At 44.1% G+C, this 19,965-nt stretch overlaps 1 protein-coding gene across 11 annotated transcripts in view; it reads left to right on the top strand.

The window, feature by feature from the left end:
- TBC1D9 (TBC1 domain family member 9) overlaps positions 1–19,965 on the top strand; it is a 123,569-nt gene that overhangs the window by 92,412 nt on the left and 11,192 nt on the right. For 5 of the 11 annotated variants that reach the window (XM_025268097.3, XM_025268099.3, XM_006079246.4 and 2 more), the window contains 5 exons: positions 678–963; positions 1,318–1,447; positions 11,772–11,870; positions 12,045–12,113; positions 16,541–16,781. In XM_025268097.3, the coding sequence (XP_025123882.2) occupies positions 678–963; positions 1,318–1,447; positions 11,772–11,870; positions 12,045–12,113; positions 16,541–16,781 (825 nt within the window). Of the gene's footprint in view, positions 1–677; positions 964–1,317; positions 1,448–2,080; positions 2,210–2,451; positions 2,513–2,641; positions 2,829–11,771; positions 11,871–12,044; positions 12,114–16,540; positions 16,782–19,965 lie in introns of those variants that run through there. The other 6 variants (XM_044930457.2, XM_044930456.2, XM_044930458.2 and 3 more) reach the window with 4 other exon arrangements.

The following is a 19,965-nucleotide window of genomic DNA, read 5'->3' as shown; positions in this document are numbered from 1 at the left end:
AATTATTGGTGTCTCTCCATATAATCCCCTCCAGTGTTAGACATTCATTTTAGCAAGACAAGCTTTTCATTGCTAGTATAGCAAAAGGTGTACTTTATGCTCTCCTCTTATGTTCTGTCTTCATTTCTAAACTTTTGCACAGTAACTTGATTCATTGGAAGTACTCTCTAGAAACATCAGGGAGTTGATCATGAATGTGTACAGCTGGAATGCTTATACTTTGGGGGTGGGGGGGAACCAAACAGTTATTTAAAGAAACAATTCCTAAATGGGGACCAAGCATCCAGAAGAGTGATTTTTTTTTTTAAGAGTTTGCCAATAAATGAACCTACTTAGATGTATATTTCATGCCTAGCCAAACATCATGTTGCCAGCAAAATAATTGTGTGTCAGGAAAATCTTGTAAGTTGACCTTCTCCACAGCTCTTAGAGGTGTGATGTTATTGCTCTTTTATGATCAAGAAGCAGGGGAGGAAGGCCCCAGGAAGAGAAGATGCAGTCAGAACTCATCTGGTGACTTGGCTGTGCTGATACCTTCTTCTAGTAACCTAGTGATTAGAGTTCTGTCTCAGTAGCAGTTGTCAACTGGCTTATTTTCGCCAAGCTATTGTCTTGGGTTCACTTGTGAGAAGGTGCTGTTGGTTAACGCATGACCTTTTGCGTCCGCCCCGCTGCAGGTGCGCTGGTGGACCAGGGTGTCTTCGAGGAGCTAGCCCGGGACTACGTCCCGCAGCTGTACGACTGCATGCAGGACCTGGGCGTGATCTCCACCATCTCCCTGTCCTGGTTCCTCACCCTTTTTCTCAGCGTGATGCCCTTTGAGAGTGCAGTGGTGGTTGTTGACTGTTTCTTCTATGAAGGAATCAAAGTGATATTCCAGTTGGCCCTAGCTGTGCTCGATGCAAACGTAGACAAGCTTTTGAACTGCAAGGACGATGGGGAGGCTATGACCGTTTTGGGAAGGTATTTCTCACCTGGAAAACTACCCCTGGGCTTTCTTATCTGTACCTTCCATCTGCCTTTCTCCTTGGTTCTGTGAGTCTTATATGCCCTGATGGTTATCATAGGGCCCACTTCTCTGTGTGATTGAGGATTTTTTTTTTATTATTCTTCTTTGTCTTTGGAAGTAAAGACGATTAACTATACTTCAGTTTAAAAATAATAATAAAATTTTAAAAAGAAGTGAAGGGATTTTCATTCACTCTTAAGGAAATTCTAGCCTTCTGATACGCAGAGTTTGCAGAAAATAGGTGGACAGCTGTAAAGGGAGAATTCTGGATTTGCCTCCCAGTGACTCTGGATTCCTTTCTTCTTCAGGTATTTGGACAGCGTGACCAATAAAGACAGCACGCTGCCCCCCATCCCTCACCTCCACTCCCTGCTCAGTGATGACGTGGAGCCCTATCCTGAGGTTGACATTTTCAGACTCATCAGAACTTCCTATGAGGTAGGTCTGCCTGGGCTCACAACACTCTGCGTGCTCAGAGGGCCTCCGCTGGATGTGTGCCACACGCTTCCATTGCTAACCCAGGGTGTCCCAGCTTCCCTCCTGGTTCTGAGAACTGGTTGTCGAAGCAAGCAGCTTCCCACCAGCTGACAGCTTCGAGCTCCAGAGAGGGCCACCGAATGAATGGGCCAAACACCACGGAGCAGTTGCGTGACCTGCTCAGGCCTCCGGCTCTTGGCTTTGCCCACCTCGTAGGCTGATCAAGTAGCAGCTCGATTTCAGCTCTGGGTGGGTTAAGGAGGGGCTGTTGAAAGCAGACATGGGGAGGTTGACCCTCCTGTGCTCATGCCAAGTCCTTGGGTCTCCTGGGAAGCAGACAAGCCAGTGCTCTTATGTGGGGGATGCATAGAATACTCTCGCCTCCCAGAGAAGAACCAGACTCCTAGGACTCCTCTCAAATATCTCGGCCCGGGTTGGGGAAGGTATGTTCTGGTCCACAGTGACCCCAGATCTGGTCCTGAATTCCACAAAAGAGCCAGTGTTGCTGTGTCCCTCATAGCACTTGTGGTTTTTGGCTTTCCGGGGACTCTGGACCCATAATACCTGTGGTTTGTTCATTTCCTGATCATTAAGGAAGAGTGTGAATGTTTCGCTGAGCACACCAGGCCCTCTCCAGAAGTTTTGGGATCATGTACCTGGTGATTGTCAGCATTCCAGCTAGCAGCAGCCTGGATACTGGAGAGATGGTGACCTCTGGCTAAGGTCAGAAAATCTCTCTTAAAGAGAATTAAAAAAAAAAAAAAAATAGGTGCTTTAAAAAAAAATTGGTATGGATCCAGACACCTTTTCAGAAATATGTGCCCTTAACTCAAAATAGAAGAAAGGCTGATAGTTTATTATTTCAGAAAATTTTTGTTAGCACTCCATACATATTAAAAACAAAACATTTGGGGTATGTTTTTAGTATCATAAAAGTAACGCATGCTTATTGTAAAATAATGTAGAGACTGAACACATGTGAAAGAAAAACTGTATCCTGTGAGCATCTCACCATATCTCCCTCCAGTACGTTTTCATATTTGCAATTTATACTTAAGCACAAGTATTTGCTTAAAAGTGCTTTGTAACTTTCCATTTTTGACTTAAAATGCATGATGAACATTCTCTGATATTTAATATATTGTTTGTTTGCAGGTTTTCATAGATTCTTAACATTCTGCTTTAATGAGATGCCAAGACTTTTTAGCTGGTCCCTTTCATTGGATATTTACTTAGGTTGCTTCCAAATTTTCAGTACCATATTGGCAAAGTTGTATGATATTATTATGTATATATAATATGTATGATACTATATATTATATAAAAGTTTCTACACAAATAATACATCTCTGACTTTTTTCTTAGAGTCCATTCTTAGGAATAGATTTCCAGTAGTAGATCAAAAAGTATGAATTATTTCCAAGCTCCTGGCACACCCTGTACAGTTTCTGTATAGATTTTCCTGATTTACATTTTCACTAGTAGAGGTTAAGGATGTCTGTTTCACTTCATTCTCTCCAAAACTGGTTATTATCATAATGCATTTTTTAAAAAAATCACTGCCCCAGGACTTTAATAGTCCTCCATCAGAAATGTTGAATGATTATTTTTCCAGAAGAAGAGCCCATGTGACTGATAGCAATAGTTATTATTATAGCTGTGGGTTGTTTTTCTAAAGGCATCCCCCAAAACCTTTATTGTGAAGAGAATTCTAGACCCAAGTAATAAAGCTTGGTATGTAGAAACTCAGCTTTGTTCTTTACAACAGATAAGCTAAGGTCTCGCTGAGGTCAGCACGTGGCCCGTTTTTAATGGGAAGGAGTGGAGATGGAAGCAAGACCAGAGCTGGTGTCCGTTTCCTTCCTGTCTGTCTGGTCCCTGATGGCGCCCCTCAGGCTGCCAAGAGCCCTAGCTCAGGACACAGCCATAGTTTCCTTCCTCTGCCTGGGAAGACAACCTTCTTTATTTTTGCCAATGCCTATATCACCTGCTCTTTCAATGCACAATGGTTTGCTTTTTGTTTTCTCTGCTTAGTGGCACCACCCTACTAATAAGCCTCCAGTGCCTTCCCAATGCCTTATCTGTGTGCACTTGCTAAGTCGCTTCAGTCGTGTCTGAGTCTGTGAAACCGCATGGACTGTAGCCCGCCGGCCTGCTCTGTCCTTGAGATTCTCCTGGCAAGAATACTGGAGTGGGTTGCCATGCCCTCCTCCAGGAGATCTCCCCAACTCAGGGATTGAACTCACATCTCTTAGGTCTCCTACATTGGCAGGAGGGTAATTTACCACTAGTGCCACCTGGGAAATCCCCATTACCTTACTAGGTCATCCTAAAGACAACACCGCAAGTCTTGCCTTTCCTTTTTTTTTTTCATCTCCTATTAGATTCAGTTCAGTTCAGTCGTTCAGTCGTGTCCGACTCTTTGCGACCCCATGAATCGCAGCACACCAGGCCTCTCTGTCCATCACCAACTCCCAGAGTTCACTCAGACTCATGTCCATCAAGTCGGTGATGCCATCCAGCCATCTCATCCTCTGTCGTCCCCTTCTCCTGCTGCCCCCAATCCCTCCCAGCATCAGAGTCTTTTCCAATGAGTCAACTCTTCGCATGAGGTGGCCAAAGTACTGGAGTTTCAGCTTTAGCATCATTCCTTCCAAAGAAATCCCAGGGCTGATCTCCTTCAGAATGGACTGGTTGCATCTCCTTGCAGTCCAAGGGACTCTCAAGAGTCTTCTCCAACACCACAGTTCAAGAGCATCATTTCTTTGGCGCTCAGCCTTCTTCACAGTCCAACTCTCACATCCATACGTGACCACAGGAAAAACCATAGCCTTGACTAGACAGACCTTTGTTGGCAAAGTAATGTCTCTGCTTTTGAATATTCCATCTAGGTTGGTCATAACTTTCCTTCCAAGGAGTAAGCGTCTTTTAATTTCATGGCTGCAGTCACCATCTGTAGTGATTTTGGAGCCCAGAAAAATAAAGTCTGACACTGTTTCCACTGTTTCCCCATCTGTTTCCCATGAAGTGATGGGACCGGATGCCATGATCTTCGTTTTCTGAATGTTGAGCTTTAAGCCAACTTTTTCACTCTCCACTTTCACTTTCATCAAGAGGCTTTTGAGTTCCTCTTCACTTTCTGCCATAAGGGTGGTGTCATCTGCATATCTGAGGTTATTGATATTTCTCCCAGCAATCTTGATTCCAGCTTGTGCTTCTTCCAGTCCAGTGTTTCTCATGATGTACTCTGCATATAAGTTAAATATGCAGGGTGACAATATACAACCTTGACGTACTCCTTTTCCTATTTGGAACCAGTCTGTTGTTCCATGTCCAGTTCTAACTGTTGCTTCCTGACCTGCATACAGATTTCTCAAGAGGCAGGTCAGGTGGTCTGATATTCCCATCTCTTTCAGTGGTCCTCAATTCTGCCTGAGCATTCAAATCCCTTAAAAAAAAATTTTTTTTTAAGCAAAGCTTTTAAAAATATAAATTCCTAAGCTCACTTCTAGACCAGTTACCTTTGTATCTTGGTATGACACCTGAGAAGAAATATTTTTCAAAAGTTCCCAGGTGATTCTGGAGCCCGGTGGGGGCTGAGAGTCACTGCCCTAGATGCAGAATGGGGCCACTAGACGCCCAGGTGGATTTTAACCCAGTTATACGACAGACACCAGTGTTCCGAAGCAGGTGACTCCTTGCTTTCCGTGCTTCAGGATAGTTAGCCAGGAAAATAGATAAGTAGGAAGAATACCAAAAGCACGTTCAGCCTTGAGATCCCAGGATGCTGCAGGTCGATCACCTTTCTCCTGATGAGTAGATGTGATAACTGTCTTCATAAATGCCTCATAGCAGAAATCTCACGCATCGTGAAGTTCTCCCAAGCCCCTCCTGGAAGGAGGGGTAGTTTGAGAGACAATTTTCTTCTGTTTGGGCCCTGTGTGCCATTTTGTTAGACACACAGACATGGTAGATAAAGCCCCAGCCTTCAGGTTTAATCCGTAGACCGCGATGAGCCTCCTGGAAGACAGAGCGCATTAATAGCAGACTTATGGCAGGCATGGGAGCACCTCAGAGTTTCTTCATGTTCAAGATAGCCCACCCGGAGCATTTGAGAAATGTTAAGCAAGGGGATTGCCTGGAAAATCCCATGGATGGAGGAGTCTGGTAGGCTGCAGTCCATGAGGTCACGAAGAGTCGGACACGACTGAGCAACTTCCCTTTCACGTTTCACTTTCATGCATTGGAGAAGGAAATGGCAACCCACTCCAGTGTTCTTGCCTGGAGAATCCCAGGGATGGTGGAGCCTGGTGGGCTGCCATCTATGGGGTCACACAGAGTCAGACATGACTGAAGTGACTTAGCAGCAGCAGCAAGCAAGGGGATAACAGAGGATGAGGTGGTTGGATGGCATCACCGACTCAATGAACATGAGTTTGGGCAAGCTCCAGGAGTTGGTGATGGACAGGGAGGACTGGCGTGCTGCAGTCCATGGGGTTGCCAAGAGTCGGACATGACTGAGGGACTGAACTGAGCTGCAGTGGGGAAAAGGAGGTAGCTGATCAAACACGAGGAGGAGTTTGTGCAGAAGGACAGACAGTTTGAAAGGTCAGATTAATGTGTTGGGCTTATTAATTTTGGTGATAACAGCTGTCACTCATGGAGAACCCACCCCGTGTGGGACAGGTGCCTGATGCTTCATCGATAGCCCCACTAGGTCCATATTCACACATTTTAAGGTTAAAATGTAAGTTGAGAGAGATTGAGTCAGTTCTCCCAAGGCACACAGAAAGTGGCAGAGTCAGGAGGCAAACACGAGCTCCCCAGCATTAAAGCCAGAGCCAAGGGGTGTGTCTGGATAGAATGTGGATGGACTTGTAGGTGTACCTATGGACATGAGGTCAGTGGGGCCAGTAGAGGCTGGTTAGTGGGAAGTCTTGAAACCACTAATTGATTTGCAAGGCACCCAACAGCCACTGGAAAGAGAGAGGATCTACTCAGCCATTGTTTGCTCTTTTCAGAATTCCATTCTGTCAGAGCCCCTCCAAAAAGGCGAAGGGGCAGGGGAGAGGAGATCACGGCCCAGTCCTCCTCATAACCCATTTTCCTTTAGAAATCTTCCAGAAATAGCTAGGCAGGAACTTGGGAGTTTATGGTTTCCTTTTAGGTTGGGACTGTTTGCTCCCGATGGAAGGGCCATTATATGTATTCCATTGTGTCTGATTATGGCCAGTCCCTTGACCTGCCTGGCAAACTGCAAGGTCCATTTCTAGTTAAGGAACAGATATTAATTAAATATAAAATATAGAGGGCTCTTTGAAGATCAGGCTTGGGGGAAGTAACTCTTTTTGTTGTTTAGTCACTAAAGCATGTCTGATTCCGTAGACTGTAGCCCACCAGGCCCCTCTGTCCATGGGATTTTCCAAGCAAGGATACTGGAGTGGGTTGCCCTTTCCTTCTCCAGGAGGGATCTTCCTCACGCAAGGATAGAACCTGTGCCTCCTGCACCGGCAGGTGGATTTTTTACCACTAAGCCACCTGAGAAACCCAACTTGTTTTTTAGCAATCTGTAGAGATCACCAAGCCAATGTTTACTGTGAATTACTGTTACCATACTTTATATTAATGTATCTTTATCTCTAAGGGCAATCTACAAGGACAATTTTGGAGTCTCCTTGTACAGAGGAAGAAACTATGATTCAGAAGGCTTGACTGAATTGCCCAAAGTCACACAGATAATTAGTCAAAGAAAATGAATTTGAATCAAATTTTGTCTAGCTCCAAAATTTACGTTCTCTTCTACCCAAAGACAAAGAGGAACCTATCTGGAACCCTTTTCTAGAATCCTGGAAAAGTAGGTGGTGGAGTTATAAAACCAATGACTGAACCTTAAATTGCAGTGCAGCCCCTGTGGGACTCTGGGTAGCTCATAGAACCTCTCTGAACCTCAGTTTTCTCATCTGAGAAATGGAAGTAACAGTACTAACTCACAAGGTTGTTGTAAAGATGACCAATGACATGTCATCGTTAATGTCCCTGCCGGTTGCAGTGCAAGAATAGTTTCCTTCTGTCTCATAGGTAATGTCTCTTGGTTGATCAAAGGCAGACTGTGACCTGGTTTGAGGTAAACCCACCCCTCCATCCTCAGCATGAGCTCTGTATAGGATGCTTTCCATTCTTCTGTGAGGATCAAAACAGTTACCTTTCTTGGGAGTTTTAATCCCACCTGAGGATTTAACCCAGAGTGAATTAAGTATGACATTTTTCATCACCAGTGGCAGCTCCTACTAACAACTTGTGAATTCTGACTTCTCAGTGGCGGTCACTGCCATATCTTTCTTTAGAGTGGAGAGGATTCTGACTTGGTCTGGAGAAGACACTTCTCTGGAGATGGGAAAATTCATCCATAAACCCTGCATTTGTACATCAAGACCCTCCAATCATATTAAGCGATGAAAGTTCTAAGAAACTGGTCTAAGTTCTAAGATGTCAGTATACTCTTAACTATCGGGAAGAAACACCTGAGTCAAAACACAATTCTCATTCAAAACAGGAAAAACATATTGAATAGATAGAAATAGAAAGCATTAGAAGGGTAGGGTTTTTCACTGTTGACTCCAATTTGGGGAAATTATAAATTACATGGTTCAGAGTCCACCATGTGGAACAGCCTGTAGAGAGATGCCATTTCTGGTGTTGTCAGATAAGATACAGAAAAGATTGACATTTTGTGGGACATACTGAAATGATGATCACTCTTGTTTATCTGAGTTAAACGTTTAACTGGACATCCTGTATTTCCTATATTTTATTCACTGAATCTGGCAACTCAAGACCTTATTGAACGCTGACTGTTCTCTGCAGCAAGTCAGGGAGATGAACCCCTGGGGATTCTTCCAAGGGTACAGATTCTAGAATCAGATAGCCTGTGTTCAAACTGGGCTTTACCACCACAGCTCCATGAACTTGGGCAAGTTGATGATTTTTGTTAAGCTTCTATTCCCTCGTCTCTGAAATGGAGCTAGGAAGAGCACTTATTTCCTGAAATTATCCCCAGGATTCAGTGTGTCCAGTAAATACCTGTTGAGCATTTGCTGAGAATCAGTATCTGCCCTCCACTCTGGAGGACACAGTCTGTGCCCTCATAGTGACGGGTGAGAGGCAGGCCATGGCAGATTCAAGTAAGAAAGAACGCAGGTTAAAAGGGTGGGCACGTGCTGTTTCTCTTGGGTTTGTGTGTCTGTGAAGTGACATCTAACAGAGACACAAATGACCTGGGGAAGCCAGCGAGTTGTGTCCGAAGGAAACGATTTCCAGGCAGAGAAGGGGCTGCTGCACAGGCCCTGGCTGGCAGTGGAGCGGCCATAATTACTGCTCCTCATAAAGAGGAGCAATGAGGCCACTGTGTCTGCGGCGGTGAGGAAAGGGTGTTGGCAGCTGACCAGAGAGGTAGCTGAGGGAGGGGGAGGGGCATAGGGCTTGGAATCATTGGTGAGACTTGGAATTTGACTCCGAGTGAGCTGTGAGAACTCTGGAGTTGTGAGCAAGGGAGTAGTGTCAAGGCTCAGGTTTTAGAAGGACTACTTCTAAAACCACTTCCCAGGTGGCTTAGTGGTTAAAAAAAAAAAAAAAAAAAATCTCCCTGCCAATGCAGCTGATGTGCATTCAACCCTGGGTTAGGAAGATCCCTGGTGGAGGAAATGGCAACCCACTCCAGTATTCTTGCCTGGAGAATCCCACGGACAGAGGAGCCTGGTGGGCTACCGTCTATGGGGCCACAGGAGTTGGACACACACACACACACACACACACACACTTGCCATCCGCCTCTGCAAGGATTAAATTGTGAGCTGCTGCACCTGCTGACCTTCAACACTTGAAAGGAGTTCAGGGTGGAGAGCAGAAATGAGGCACTCTGTGCTCTGGGAAACTGGCAAAACAGGTCAGATATTTTCAGGAGCTGATTTTAGGAGCCCAGTTCATGCATCTCATATCTAGAAAAGCACTAAATTCCATCACGGTGATGTCTACTCCACATGACTTTATCACCTTTATGAGACTAGCAGAAACTTTCTGCAAAAAAATATATGCTTGATTGCATGTACTCTCCCTTCACTGAGATGAAATATACTGACCTTCCCCCTACCTCTTAGGAGCAGTTTCTCAGCGCTATCTGAAATGTTGTCTCCCAGGCTATAGCCCTCATTTTGTACCCAGTTAAACTTAACTCTCAATGGTCACATTGTGTTTTTTTTTAAGCCTCTGAGAGAGACAATAGTGGTTTGGACCAGGGTGTGAACAATAGAGGTGGTTAACAGTGAGGGGAGTCCCTAGGATGTGGGTGTGTAGAGGTCTAAAGACTGAGCCTTGGAGCTGCCCAAGGATTCAAGACAGAGAGGATATGCCCAGGAGACAGAAAAGGAGTAGCCGGTAAGGCATAAATAGAACCAGGAGAAAGGGATTAAGTGGAATTTAAACAAAACACACAATTTATGCCGAGCACTTAATCAGTTTGTAAGTTTTAGCTCTTGTGTTTGTTGGAACACAGGTTAGGCTGTTGTAACCATAGACCCCAAAATAGAGTTAAGACGGAAATTCAGTTTTCTCTTGCTTTGCGTTTGCTTATGGAGTTCAGGACTGGTGTGGAGCTCAGTGGCATCAGGGGCCCAGGCTCTTTCTAATCCACTCTTTATTTATTTTTTAATTGAAGGATAATCACTTTACAGAATTGTATTGGTTTATGCCAAATATCAGCCTTAGGTATACATATGTACCCTCCCTCTTGAACCTCCCTCCCCATCTAATCCACTGGAGGAAAGTCTTACCCACACAGGACGGAGATAGGATGCCTCTTTCCTTCAATTGGCACTCAAGAGCTTATTCAGTGGAAAAGACCCTGATGCTGGGAAAGATTGAGGGCAGAAGGAGAAGCCAGGGGACAGAGGATGAGGTGGTTGGATGGCATCATCGACTCAATAGACATGAGTTTGAGCAAACTCCGGGCGATAGTGAAGAACAAGGAAACCTGGAGTGCTGCAGTCCATGGGGTCACAAAGAGTCGGACACTACCGAGTAACTGAACAACATCACTTCTACTCACATCCTATTGGCCAGAATCTAGTCACCCAGCACAACAAGCTGCAGGGGACGCTGGGAAATGTATTCTTTTGCTGAGCATCTGGGTGCTCGGCTGAAATTTTGAAATCTCTACATGCGGGGAGAACAGACATATGGGTATTGATGAGCCAACTTCCAGTCTGTGTGGCAAGCATGATTTCAAAAGTCATTGCTCTCTGTATATGCCAATAGTATTCTTAAACTCAAAAGGAATTTCTCAGGTCCCTGATTGTCACTTACTTTTCAGATTGCTTCATCTTTTTCTGTTGTAAAATGTTACACCATAACTTCCAGAAACAAAACAAATCCCCCAAAACCACTTTTATTTTGAAATCATTGTAGATTTATAAGAGGTAGCAAAGGAATGTAGAGGAAAGTCATATGCATTTCCTCTCCAAGACTTATCCCCAATGCTAACACCCCAAACATTCAGGCAATGTTAGGCTTCTTGGGCTGGGAAAGTACTTGGCTAGTACTGAGTGTCTGCCATCGAGAGACAAATGCTATTGAACTAGAGATCAGAACAGGAAGCCACACTCCAACATTTCCTACAACCTCCCTGTTGAGTAGTTAGCCTCATACACTTCCTTTCTTCCCATCAAGAAAGTTCTTCCTTGAATGCATTATTTCATCCACAAAGGGTCCTATAGCCTTACTTAACCCTCTCCTTTCTTATGAACTGGGCGTCCCTGGTGATTCAGATGGTAAAGAATCTGCCTGCAATGCAGGAGACCCAGGTTCAATCTGTGGGTCAGGAAGATTCCCTGGAGAAGGAAATGGCTACCCACTCCAGTATTCTTGCGTGGAGAATTCCATGGACAGAGGAGCTGGCGGGCTACAGTCCATGGGGTCACAAAGAGTCAAACGCAACTGAGCAACACTTTCACTTTTTTTTTTCCATATGAACTTTTGATTTGAGAAAGACTGATTTGGCTTTGAGATTTACTTCAATGTTAAGAAGCGTGAGAATTTTCTGTTATTTATTTAAGATTCTTAAATGGCTTCAAAATAAACAAAGGAGGTACAGTAAATGATGGTATAGTCTAAGAACCCTGTTATTTGGCAAGAAATTTCTCATGGTGTCAGGATTTGTCTCCATCGGTCCTGCAGACATGACACCAAGGACTTCAGCAGATTTCTCAGAAATACCAGTATTGTTTTTTTCCAGAAATTTGGAACTATCCGGGCGGATTTGATTGAGCAGATGAGATTTAAACAGAGACTAAAGGTGATCCAGACGCTGGAAGATACTACAAAACGGAATGTGGTGAGTCTTTTGAGAAATGGCATGTGGCCTTCTGTTCCCATTCTTCCTTGTATTCCCACTGACTCCAATTCCTGCTTGACAGACTAAGCAGATTGAAAAGAAAACAATCAGGAAGTTTCCCATTATGATATTTTTGAGTTTGTGAAAGTCATTGTGTTATTCTTTTTATATAAGGTACGAACCATTGTGACCGAAACTTCCTTTACCATTGATGAACTAGAAGAACTTTATGCACTTTTCAAGGTGAGTTTCAAAGAAAATTCATGTACATTCAGAGGAGTGAAAGAGTTCGCTTTTTTTTTTTTTTGTAATTTTTGGCTGCGCTGGGTCTTCATCGCTTTGTGGGCTTTGCTTTAGTTGTGGGGGGTGGGGCTACTCTCTAGTTGGGGTGTATGGGCTTTCTTTGCGTTGGCCTCTCTCATGAAGCAAAAGCTGTAGGGCACTTGGACTTCAGTATGTGTGGCTCCCAGGCTCTAGAGCACAGGCCCAATAGTTGTGGTCCACAGGCTTAGCTTCTCCAAGACATGTGGGATCTTCCCGGACCAGGGACTGAACCCATGTCTCCTGCATCAGCAGGTGAATTCGTTACCACTGAGCCACCAGGGAAGCCCAGGAGTTCACTTAAATAATTCAGCTAGTTCCTAGATTTTTCTGTTAAATTGTGAAGGGATAGCATGAGTGTCAACAGGCATACATAGGAAGATGGAGTAAAGAGTATAAAAATAGAGTACTTAGTATGGAAAATAAAGATATAATTCATTTAAGTTGATGTTTTAGGCTTCTTCCACTCCATGTAGTATTTTCACTGTTTCCTTGGACTTAAGCAAATAGGGTGTTACTTTATAATACTCATTGAAATGATGGCAATCAAGTTTAAATTCTCTCTGAAACTACTGTAAATTTTAATTTCCTCTATTAATCTATATTCAAGCACCCTTAAAAGGAGATACGTAGCTGGAATAAGCATAAAGCTGCTTGAATGTCTAAGGGAAAGCCTAGTTGTTTACATTTCTGTGATTTTGCATTTCTAAGTCAGCCCACACCAATCTTGATCATCAATAAGGAAATAGTATCATTAAATGAAACAATGTAGAATTGTTCTTCTTCTAGGGAAAAAAAAGCACTTTTGTTTTAACTATCATTACCAATATCATAGATTAAAATGTGATAATTGCCAGGAAAAATTTTTAAAGGATGCCTTTTATGCAGGTACCAATTTTATCACAATCTCTAATTGACTAGTTTTTTGTTTGTTATAGAGCCTTTTATTTCCAGAACTAAAGATAATTGAGGATGGCAAAGATAGTATACAAAGGAACAGAAGGGGGCAGACATAAAGATCTGAGTTGGACACTAGTAGATCTTAGGATCAAACAGAGAATGTGAGAGCTGGGAATAGTTTTGCTAATATTCCTACTTAACTTGTTAGCTACTGAAGGCACCACCGTTTTATTTATTTCTGTTTCTCTAGTATCTAGTTTCGTGTCCCTGCCCAATAGGTGTTCCAAACATGTGTGTTGAATACATAGGTGATTCAGTGATCCGTTTTCAGTCTAGTTGAATTTTGCCTGCTTCCGAGGCAGGCACAGAGAGGTTGATGGCTTTGTGCAGTCCAGCAGCGTGGGCAACAGCACCCCCAGCAGGCTGCGTTCAGCACTTAACGATGCAGCCTTAAGCGTGTGCCGTCTCATTCATTCTTTATTCAGATATATAAAGCACTGTGCCTAATTGCTCCATGTTATGGTTTTCCAGAAGGAGAGAAGAGTCCCTCTTCATTTCATAGAGGGAAAAATACAATGATCCAACTTGGATTGAAAGAAAAAATACAATGATCCAACTGAGATCAGATTTTAAAAGGATACTGAGGACTGGGAGAAATCTGCTTCACAGAGTAGGGGTTGGGGACAGGCAGGGCCAGGATTTAGGGCAACTACGCAGAAGTGGGGAGTGGCAGCTGGAGGCAATGGGGAGGGCTATAACATTCAAAGGAGAAGGCTGACGTGGGGCACACCAGAAGAGCAAGACCAGGGCTGGCTGTGCAGAAGCCCAAGATCCTGAGATCACTGAAGGTGTATCTTCTTCAATGCCCCTGCCCTCTGCGGTCTGAGCACCTCCAGGTTCCAGGTGTGTCGTTTGTACACCAAGGATATTGCCTGAAGAAAGCTCTCCTTACATTCCAAAACCCTGCCCTCAGGTGTGTTGACAAACAGGAGTTCCCCAAGTCTTCTGAGCACCCCAAGAGAGAACCTGATGTCCTCGGTTGGTGTCAGGGATGGGAAGGATTCTCGGGTACTCAGTTCGGTTCAGCTACTCAGTTGTGTCCAACTCTTTGCAATCCCGTGGACTGCGGGATGCCAGGCTTCCCTGTCCTTCACTATCTCCCAAAGTTTGCTCAAACTCATGTCCATTGAGTTTGTGGTGCCAACCCAAGACAAAGACTTCAGATAAGGACTCTTTCTTGAGTTTTTTGAAGACTTTTCATTGGCTTCAGTTCATCTGAACAAACATTTATTGAGGAATTGCCTTGTCAGACACACTGCCAGACTCTTCAGTCTTTTATAAAGTCAATTTCTGGGGGATTTCCTTCAGATACAAAGGAAAGCGACATTTGTTTCCCACAGTTTTCTCCTTGGGCTTTGGGCTAAACTTGATAGAAAAAGGTGAAAGACTGCCACCCTGAGGCAGATTTGGGAGAAAATGTGATTCACGGCCCCTGGGCCTTATTTGAACTCTTTCTAAATTAGTCCTTTTTCAGTCTTGGGTCCATAGTGCCCAGGTGATGGAGTAGGGGGTCTCATCAAAGGAGAGGGACACAGTCTCTTTGACTTGTTTCCTGATGGCTGTGAGCACCATGAATGTGCCTGCTCCACACCCGGGGCCGGTTCCAGAGGAACATGGGTGCTTTAGTTAAGAGGCAGTGCTTTGGATAACTTTTATCCACTGATGGAGCTCCGGTAAAAGGGGACCCTTCCTGTGGGGCCATATCACTAACTCGTTCCCACCCACGGGTCTGCTGGGCGTCACGTCGGCGTACAGCTCCACCCGGGGCACCCCTCGAACCTCAGCCTCTGCCTCCCTCCCCCGACCCCACCGCCATCACCATGCTCCTCCACTCCGCCCCACCAGCCCCCCACCATCCAGCAGCACGTGAATGCAGCCCCCAACCCTAGTGGGCCTGACACACTGCCTTTATTCTCCCAAAGCTGCGCTGAGAAACCTCTCCCTCCTCTCTTGCCTGATCCCACTCCTCTCTCTTCTGGATTATTAGCTACAATTCCCAGTAAACAGGACAAAGACACTGGTCTTCTTTGCTCTTTTCTAAGTAAGAACAACACTGAAGTACAGCACTCTCACCACTGACTCCTTCTCAGAACCCCTAGGCAAGAGGGAATGATCTGGCGTGAGAGTGCTTTTTGGTATTGCAATGTTTATACATGATTATAATGAAATAGTACAGCAGGAAATAAAGTGAAAATAAAGTCTCCCTTTGGATGCCCCTCTGTCTCCCCAGCCTGCCATTCATCGCTAACTGTAAACCTCTACCTAGGGGGACCGGAGGCTTCTTACTGGCCTTTCTGTTAGATGCTTCATCTTTGCGGTCTTCCTAGAATGGGCATGTGTTTCTGCCAGAATCAATATGACCTCCTGAATAAAGAGGCTGCCTTGTTTCCAAGGACAGAAACAGGAAGCCTTTAGCTGGATCTCTGTCCTCCTCCACCCTAGTGGTTCCTGCTCATAATTTTCCTGGCGCTATTTTCAGATGCACAAAACAGGAGGGACTGCATACTTGTAGCCTCAGTACTGGATGACTAGGATAATCTTAGGGCTTCCCAGGTAGTGCTAATGGTAAAGAACCAGCTTGCTAGTGCAGCAGATGAAAGAGACATGGGTTCGATCCCTGTATTGGGAAGATTCCCTGGAGGAGGGCATGGCAACCCACTGCAGTATTCTTGCCTGGAGGATTCCATGCACAGAGGAGCCCGGCGGGCTATGGTCCATAGGTTGCAAAGAGTCTGACATGACTGAAGCGACTTAGCACATATGCAGGGTAAGATTTATGTGATCTTGGTGACCAGGAGGCAGGGGTTTACAGAACACTAAACTAGAAGTTTGGAAACCCAGAATCACATTATGATTCTGCTTTGACTATGATTCTGGTTAGCTGACTGGTGGAAGCCACTTACCCTCTGGGCTCTGCCATCCTCACAGGGGACAGGAGGTGATCAGACTGCCTGAATTACAGATCCTCTTCAGGTTAACACTCTATGTATTTCTTTTAAAACAGAGTATTTGTCTTTATGGTATATCTTTTAAAACAGAATATTTGTTTGTCTTTATGGGAGTTACTCCTTAAAATGCCTGTGAGTGTGGGAGTCGCGGGGGGAGAAAATGGTGAAGAGGAAGTTCTTTCTTTCTTCACCTACTCCAGTAATTGAAACGGGTTTTTCATGCCAGATATAAACACAGAGATGGTTGCCATGGAATTGGTGGGAGGTGGTCAGGTGGAGATAAATGTAAAGAGAAGCCGAGGGTGCCCTGGTCCAGACCACTGCCCCAGGAGATGCAGACAGGTGACCTAAAGCCTTTTCCCAGATTTGAGGAAGGCCTTTCTTGCCTGTATTTGCTGTGAGATGCAGCCTGCCATATCATTCTGTCCTTCAATTCTGCAGGCGGAACATCTAACCAGCTGCTACTGGGGCGGGAGCAGCAATGCGCTGGACCGGCATGACCCCAGCCTGCCTTACCTCGAGCAGTATCGCATCGACTTGGAGCAGTTTAAGGGCATGTTTGCTCTGCTCTTTCCCTGGGCCTGCGGAACTCACTCTGACGTGCTGGCCTCCCGCTTATTCCAGCTATTAGATGAGAATGGAGACTCTCTGATCAACTTCCGAGAGTTTGTCTCGGGGCTGAGTAAGGACATGATTGCATGAGTTCGGGGGTCAGGGTGGGGAAATCGGGGGAGATGGGTGAGCGCCATAATCCTCCTTGCTGCCCTCAGGACCGTAGCCCTGCTTTCCTCGGAACACAGGGCTTACAGGACAGAGGAGCACGTTTTAAGGTCTGCAAGCTGATTGTAAATTTGTTTTTAGTTAATGGATATATCATATGATTAAATCATTACCTTCTACATTAGTGTCTCTCAGTCGTGTCCAGCTCTTTGTTACCCCATGGACTGTAGCCTGCGGGTTCCTCTGTCCAAAGCATTTCCCAGGCAAGAATACTGGAGCGGGTTGTCATGCCCTTCTTCAGGGGATCTTCCCAATCCAGGGATCAAACCTGGGTCTCCCACCTTGCTGGTGAATTCTTTACCATCTGAGCCACCAGCCCACAGATAGTCTTTAGCACTAGTTAATATACTTTATCATGGAATTGGCAAGAATACCACCTTAAACCCTAAATTCACAGACCACAATAACTTTATGAGGGAAGAAGAAATGTTTGGATGTGGATAGCTTTTACTTGTCCCAACATATATTTATACTACATATGATATATTTCATAAAATTTTATGAAACATTTCATAATTTAATAAAAGACTAAAAAAAATGAACAGCTCTGCAGTCTAGTAGAAGTCTTTTCTCACCATTTTGTGGGGAGGAAATGTGTCCATTCCTGAGAATGCACACCCACACCCGACAAGCATCACGGGTTTCTGCCTGTCAACCTCGCTGTCTGACCTGTTTACTGCCCTATATTCCACTGGGCTTGTTGCATTAATATTTGAGCAGAAAAGCTATGTGGTGGTCGAGCTTCACCTGACATGAGGTTGTGGATGTAGCAGGCATTATGTCGGGCTGCCAGAATTAAATAGGAAAAAAATTTTTAATTCTAACTGTGCTACACTCTGTGGCCTGGTCCATGCACTTGAAAGTGACATATGCCCAAGGGAAGATGAAGGCATCAGGTATTGAGCCAACAATGATTCCAGAAAGCACCCTAAATCATAAAGAATAATGACTTGGAAGGCTTAAAGGCCAGAGGAAACTGATGGTTGTTAAAAAAACAAAGGGGAGTAGGTGAGGCGGCCTTAGATAAGTAAAAACTATTTGTAGAAAGCACTCAGATACATCATTCAAAAGGGCTACATGGAGGAAACTAGCCTTTATTAAGCATAGGCACCATTGTGATGCTTTAGAACTTGTACATTATCACTTAATCCAAACAGACCTTTGAGATAATAATAATATTGATCTGTACTTCCCCGGTGGCTCAGTGGTAAAGAATCTGCCTGCGAATGCAGGGGACACAGGAGACATGGGTTTGATCCCTGGGTCAGGAAGATCCCCTGGAGGAGGGCATGGCAACCTACTCCAGTGTTCTTGCCTGGAGAATTCCATGGACAGAGAAGCCTGGCGGGTTACAGTCCATGGGGTTACAAAGAGTCAGACACGACTGAGCAGGAGCACAGAAGCACACAATAGTGTTGATAACTAACATTTATACAGCACTACTCAGCCAGGCTTTACTCTCAGACTTTGTGCATTTAATTTACCTAAGGCACACAGCTGCAAAGTTGGTGTTTGAACTCAAGCACCCTGGAAGCAAGAGTGCGAAGTTACTATGATGCTTTATTATCTGTGTGCTTACTATTAATACCCTCATTTTCAGTTAAAGAGATGGTGGCTCAGAAAAGTTAAGCAACATGCTGGAATATTCATTTTTAGCAAGTCAAAATATATCTGTTATTGAACTGAGAGGCAGTTTATCCATGCTGGGCCCAGGATTCAGGTAGTTTGTCTCAGAAGCACATCCTTTTTCATTATTCTGTGCTTAAGGACAGCAAACAGATTTTTTTTTTTAGGGAAGAAGGAGGTTTTGATTTTTAATTACACAAATAATACATAAATACATTCTGCTTTTTAAAAAAGTGAACAAAGAAGCTTTCATGGTGGTCCAGTGGTTGAGACTCCAAGCCTCCATTGCAGGGGGTGCAGGTTCAATCCCTGGGCAGGGAACTAAGAGCCCATATGCCATGCAACATGGCCAAAAAATAAATATATAAAAGCAATAAAATTTTTTATTTTTATTTTTTTGTTTTTTAATATAAATTTATTTATTTTAATCGGAGACTAATTACTTTACAATATTGTATTAGTTTTGCCATACATCAACATGAATCTGCCACGGATAAAATTTTTTAAAAGTGAGCCAAATAAAATAAAAAAGTGAAACAATCCAGACAAGACTAGAGACATTTTGACCCTCTCCTAATCTTTTCTGTTCCAAAGTAACTACTTAGTATCATTGGTATCTATCAAAAGGGAGATTTTTTTTTTTTTAATGACCTTTGGACAAAATAAGGAGAAGAAGAAAAAAAAAGATTCTACATGTAGAAAGGGGTCAAGGAATTTTTGCTGTAAACATCTTTGCTGCAGCCAATTTCGCTGTACAACTAATTGGCCATAAGGCCGTTTTAACATGAGAGATAAAAATACTTAGTTGACAGTCACGACACTAGAAAAGGATAACAAGTCAGTGTTTGTAAATCCTTTGATGAGCACGGCATCCGGTCCCATCACTTCATGGCAAATAGATCGGGAAACAGTGGAAACAGTGACAGGCTTTATTTTCTTGGGCTCCAAAATCACTGCAGATGGTGACTGCAGCCATGAAATTAAAAAACACTTGCTCCTTGGGGAAAAAAGCTATGATCAACCTAGACAGCATATTAAAAAGCAGAGACATTACTTTGCCAACAAAGATCTGTCTAGTCAAGGCTATGGTTTTTCCAGTGGTCATGTATGGATGTAAAAGTTGGACCATAAAGAAAGCTGAGTGCTGAAAAATTGATGCTTTTGAACTGTCATGTTGGAGAAGACTCTTGAAAGTCCCTTGGACTGCAGGAAGATCCAACCAATCAATCCTAAAGGAAGTCAACTCTGAATATTCATTGGAAGGACTGATGCTGAAGCTGAAGCTCCAATACTTTGGCCACCTGATGCGAAGAACTGACTCAATGGAAAAGACCCTGATGCTGGGAAAGATTGAAGGCAGGAGGAGAAGGGGATGACAGAGGATGAGATGGTTGGATGGTATCACTGACTTGATGGACATGAGTTTGAGCAAGCTTCGGGAGTTGGTGATGGACAGGGAA

The sequence above is a fragment of the Bubalus bubalis genome, chromosome 17 (assembly GCF_019923935.1).
Source record: "Bubalus bubalis isolate 160015118507 breed Murrah chromosome 17, NDDB_SH_1, whole genome shotgun sequence".
Taxonomy (NCBI): domain Eukaryota; kingdom Metazoa; phylum Chordata; class Mammalia; order Artiodactyla; family Bovidae; genus Bubalus; species Bubalus bubalis.
This window is presented reverse-complemented; position numbering and strand designations above follow the sequence as displayed.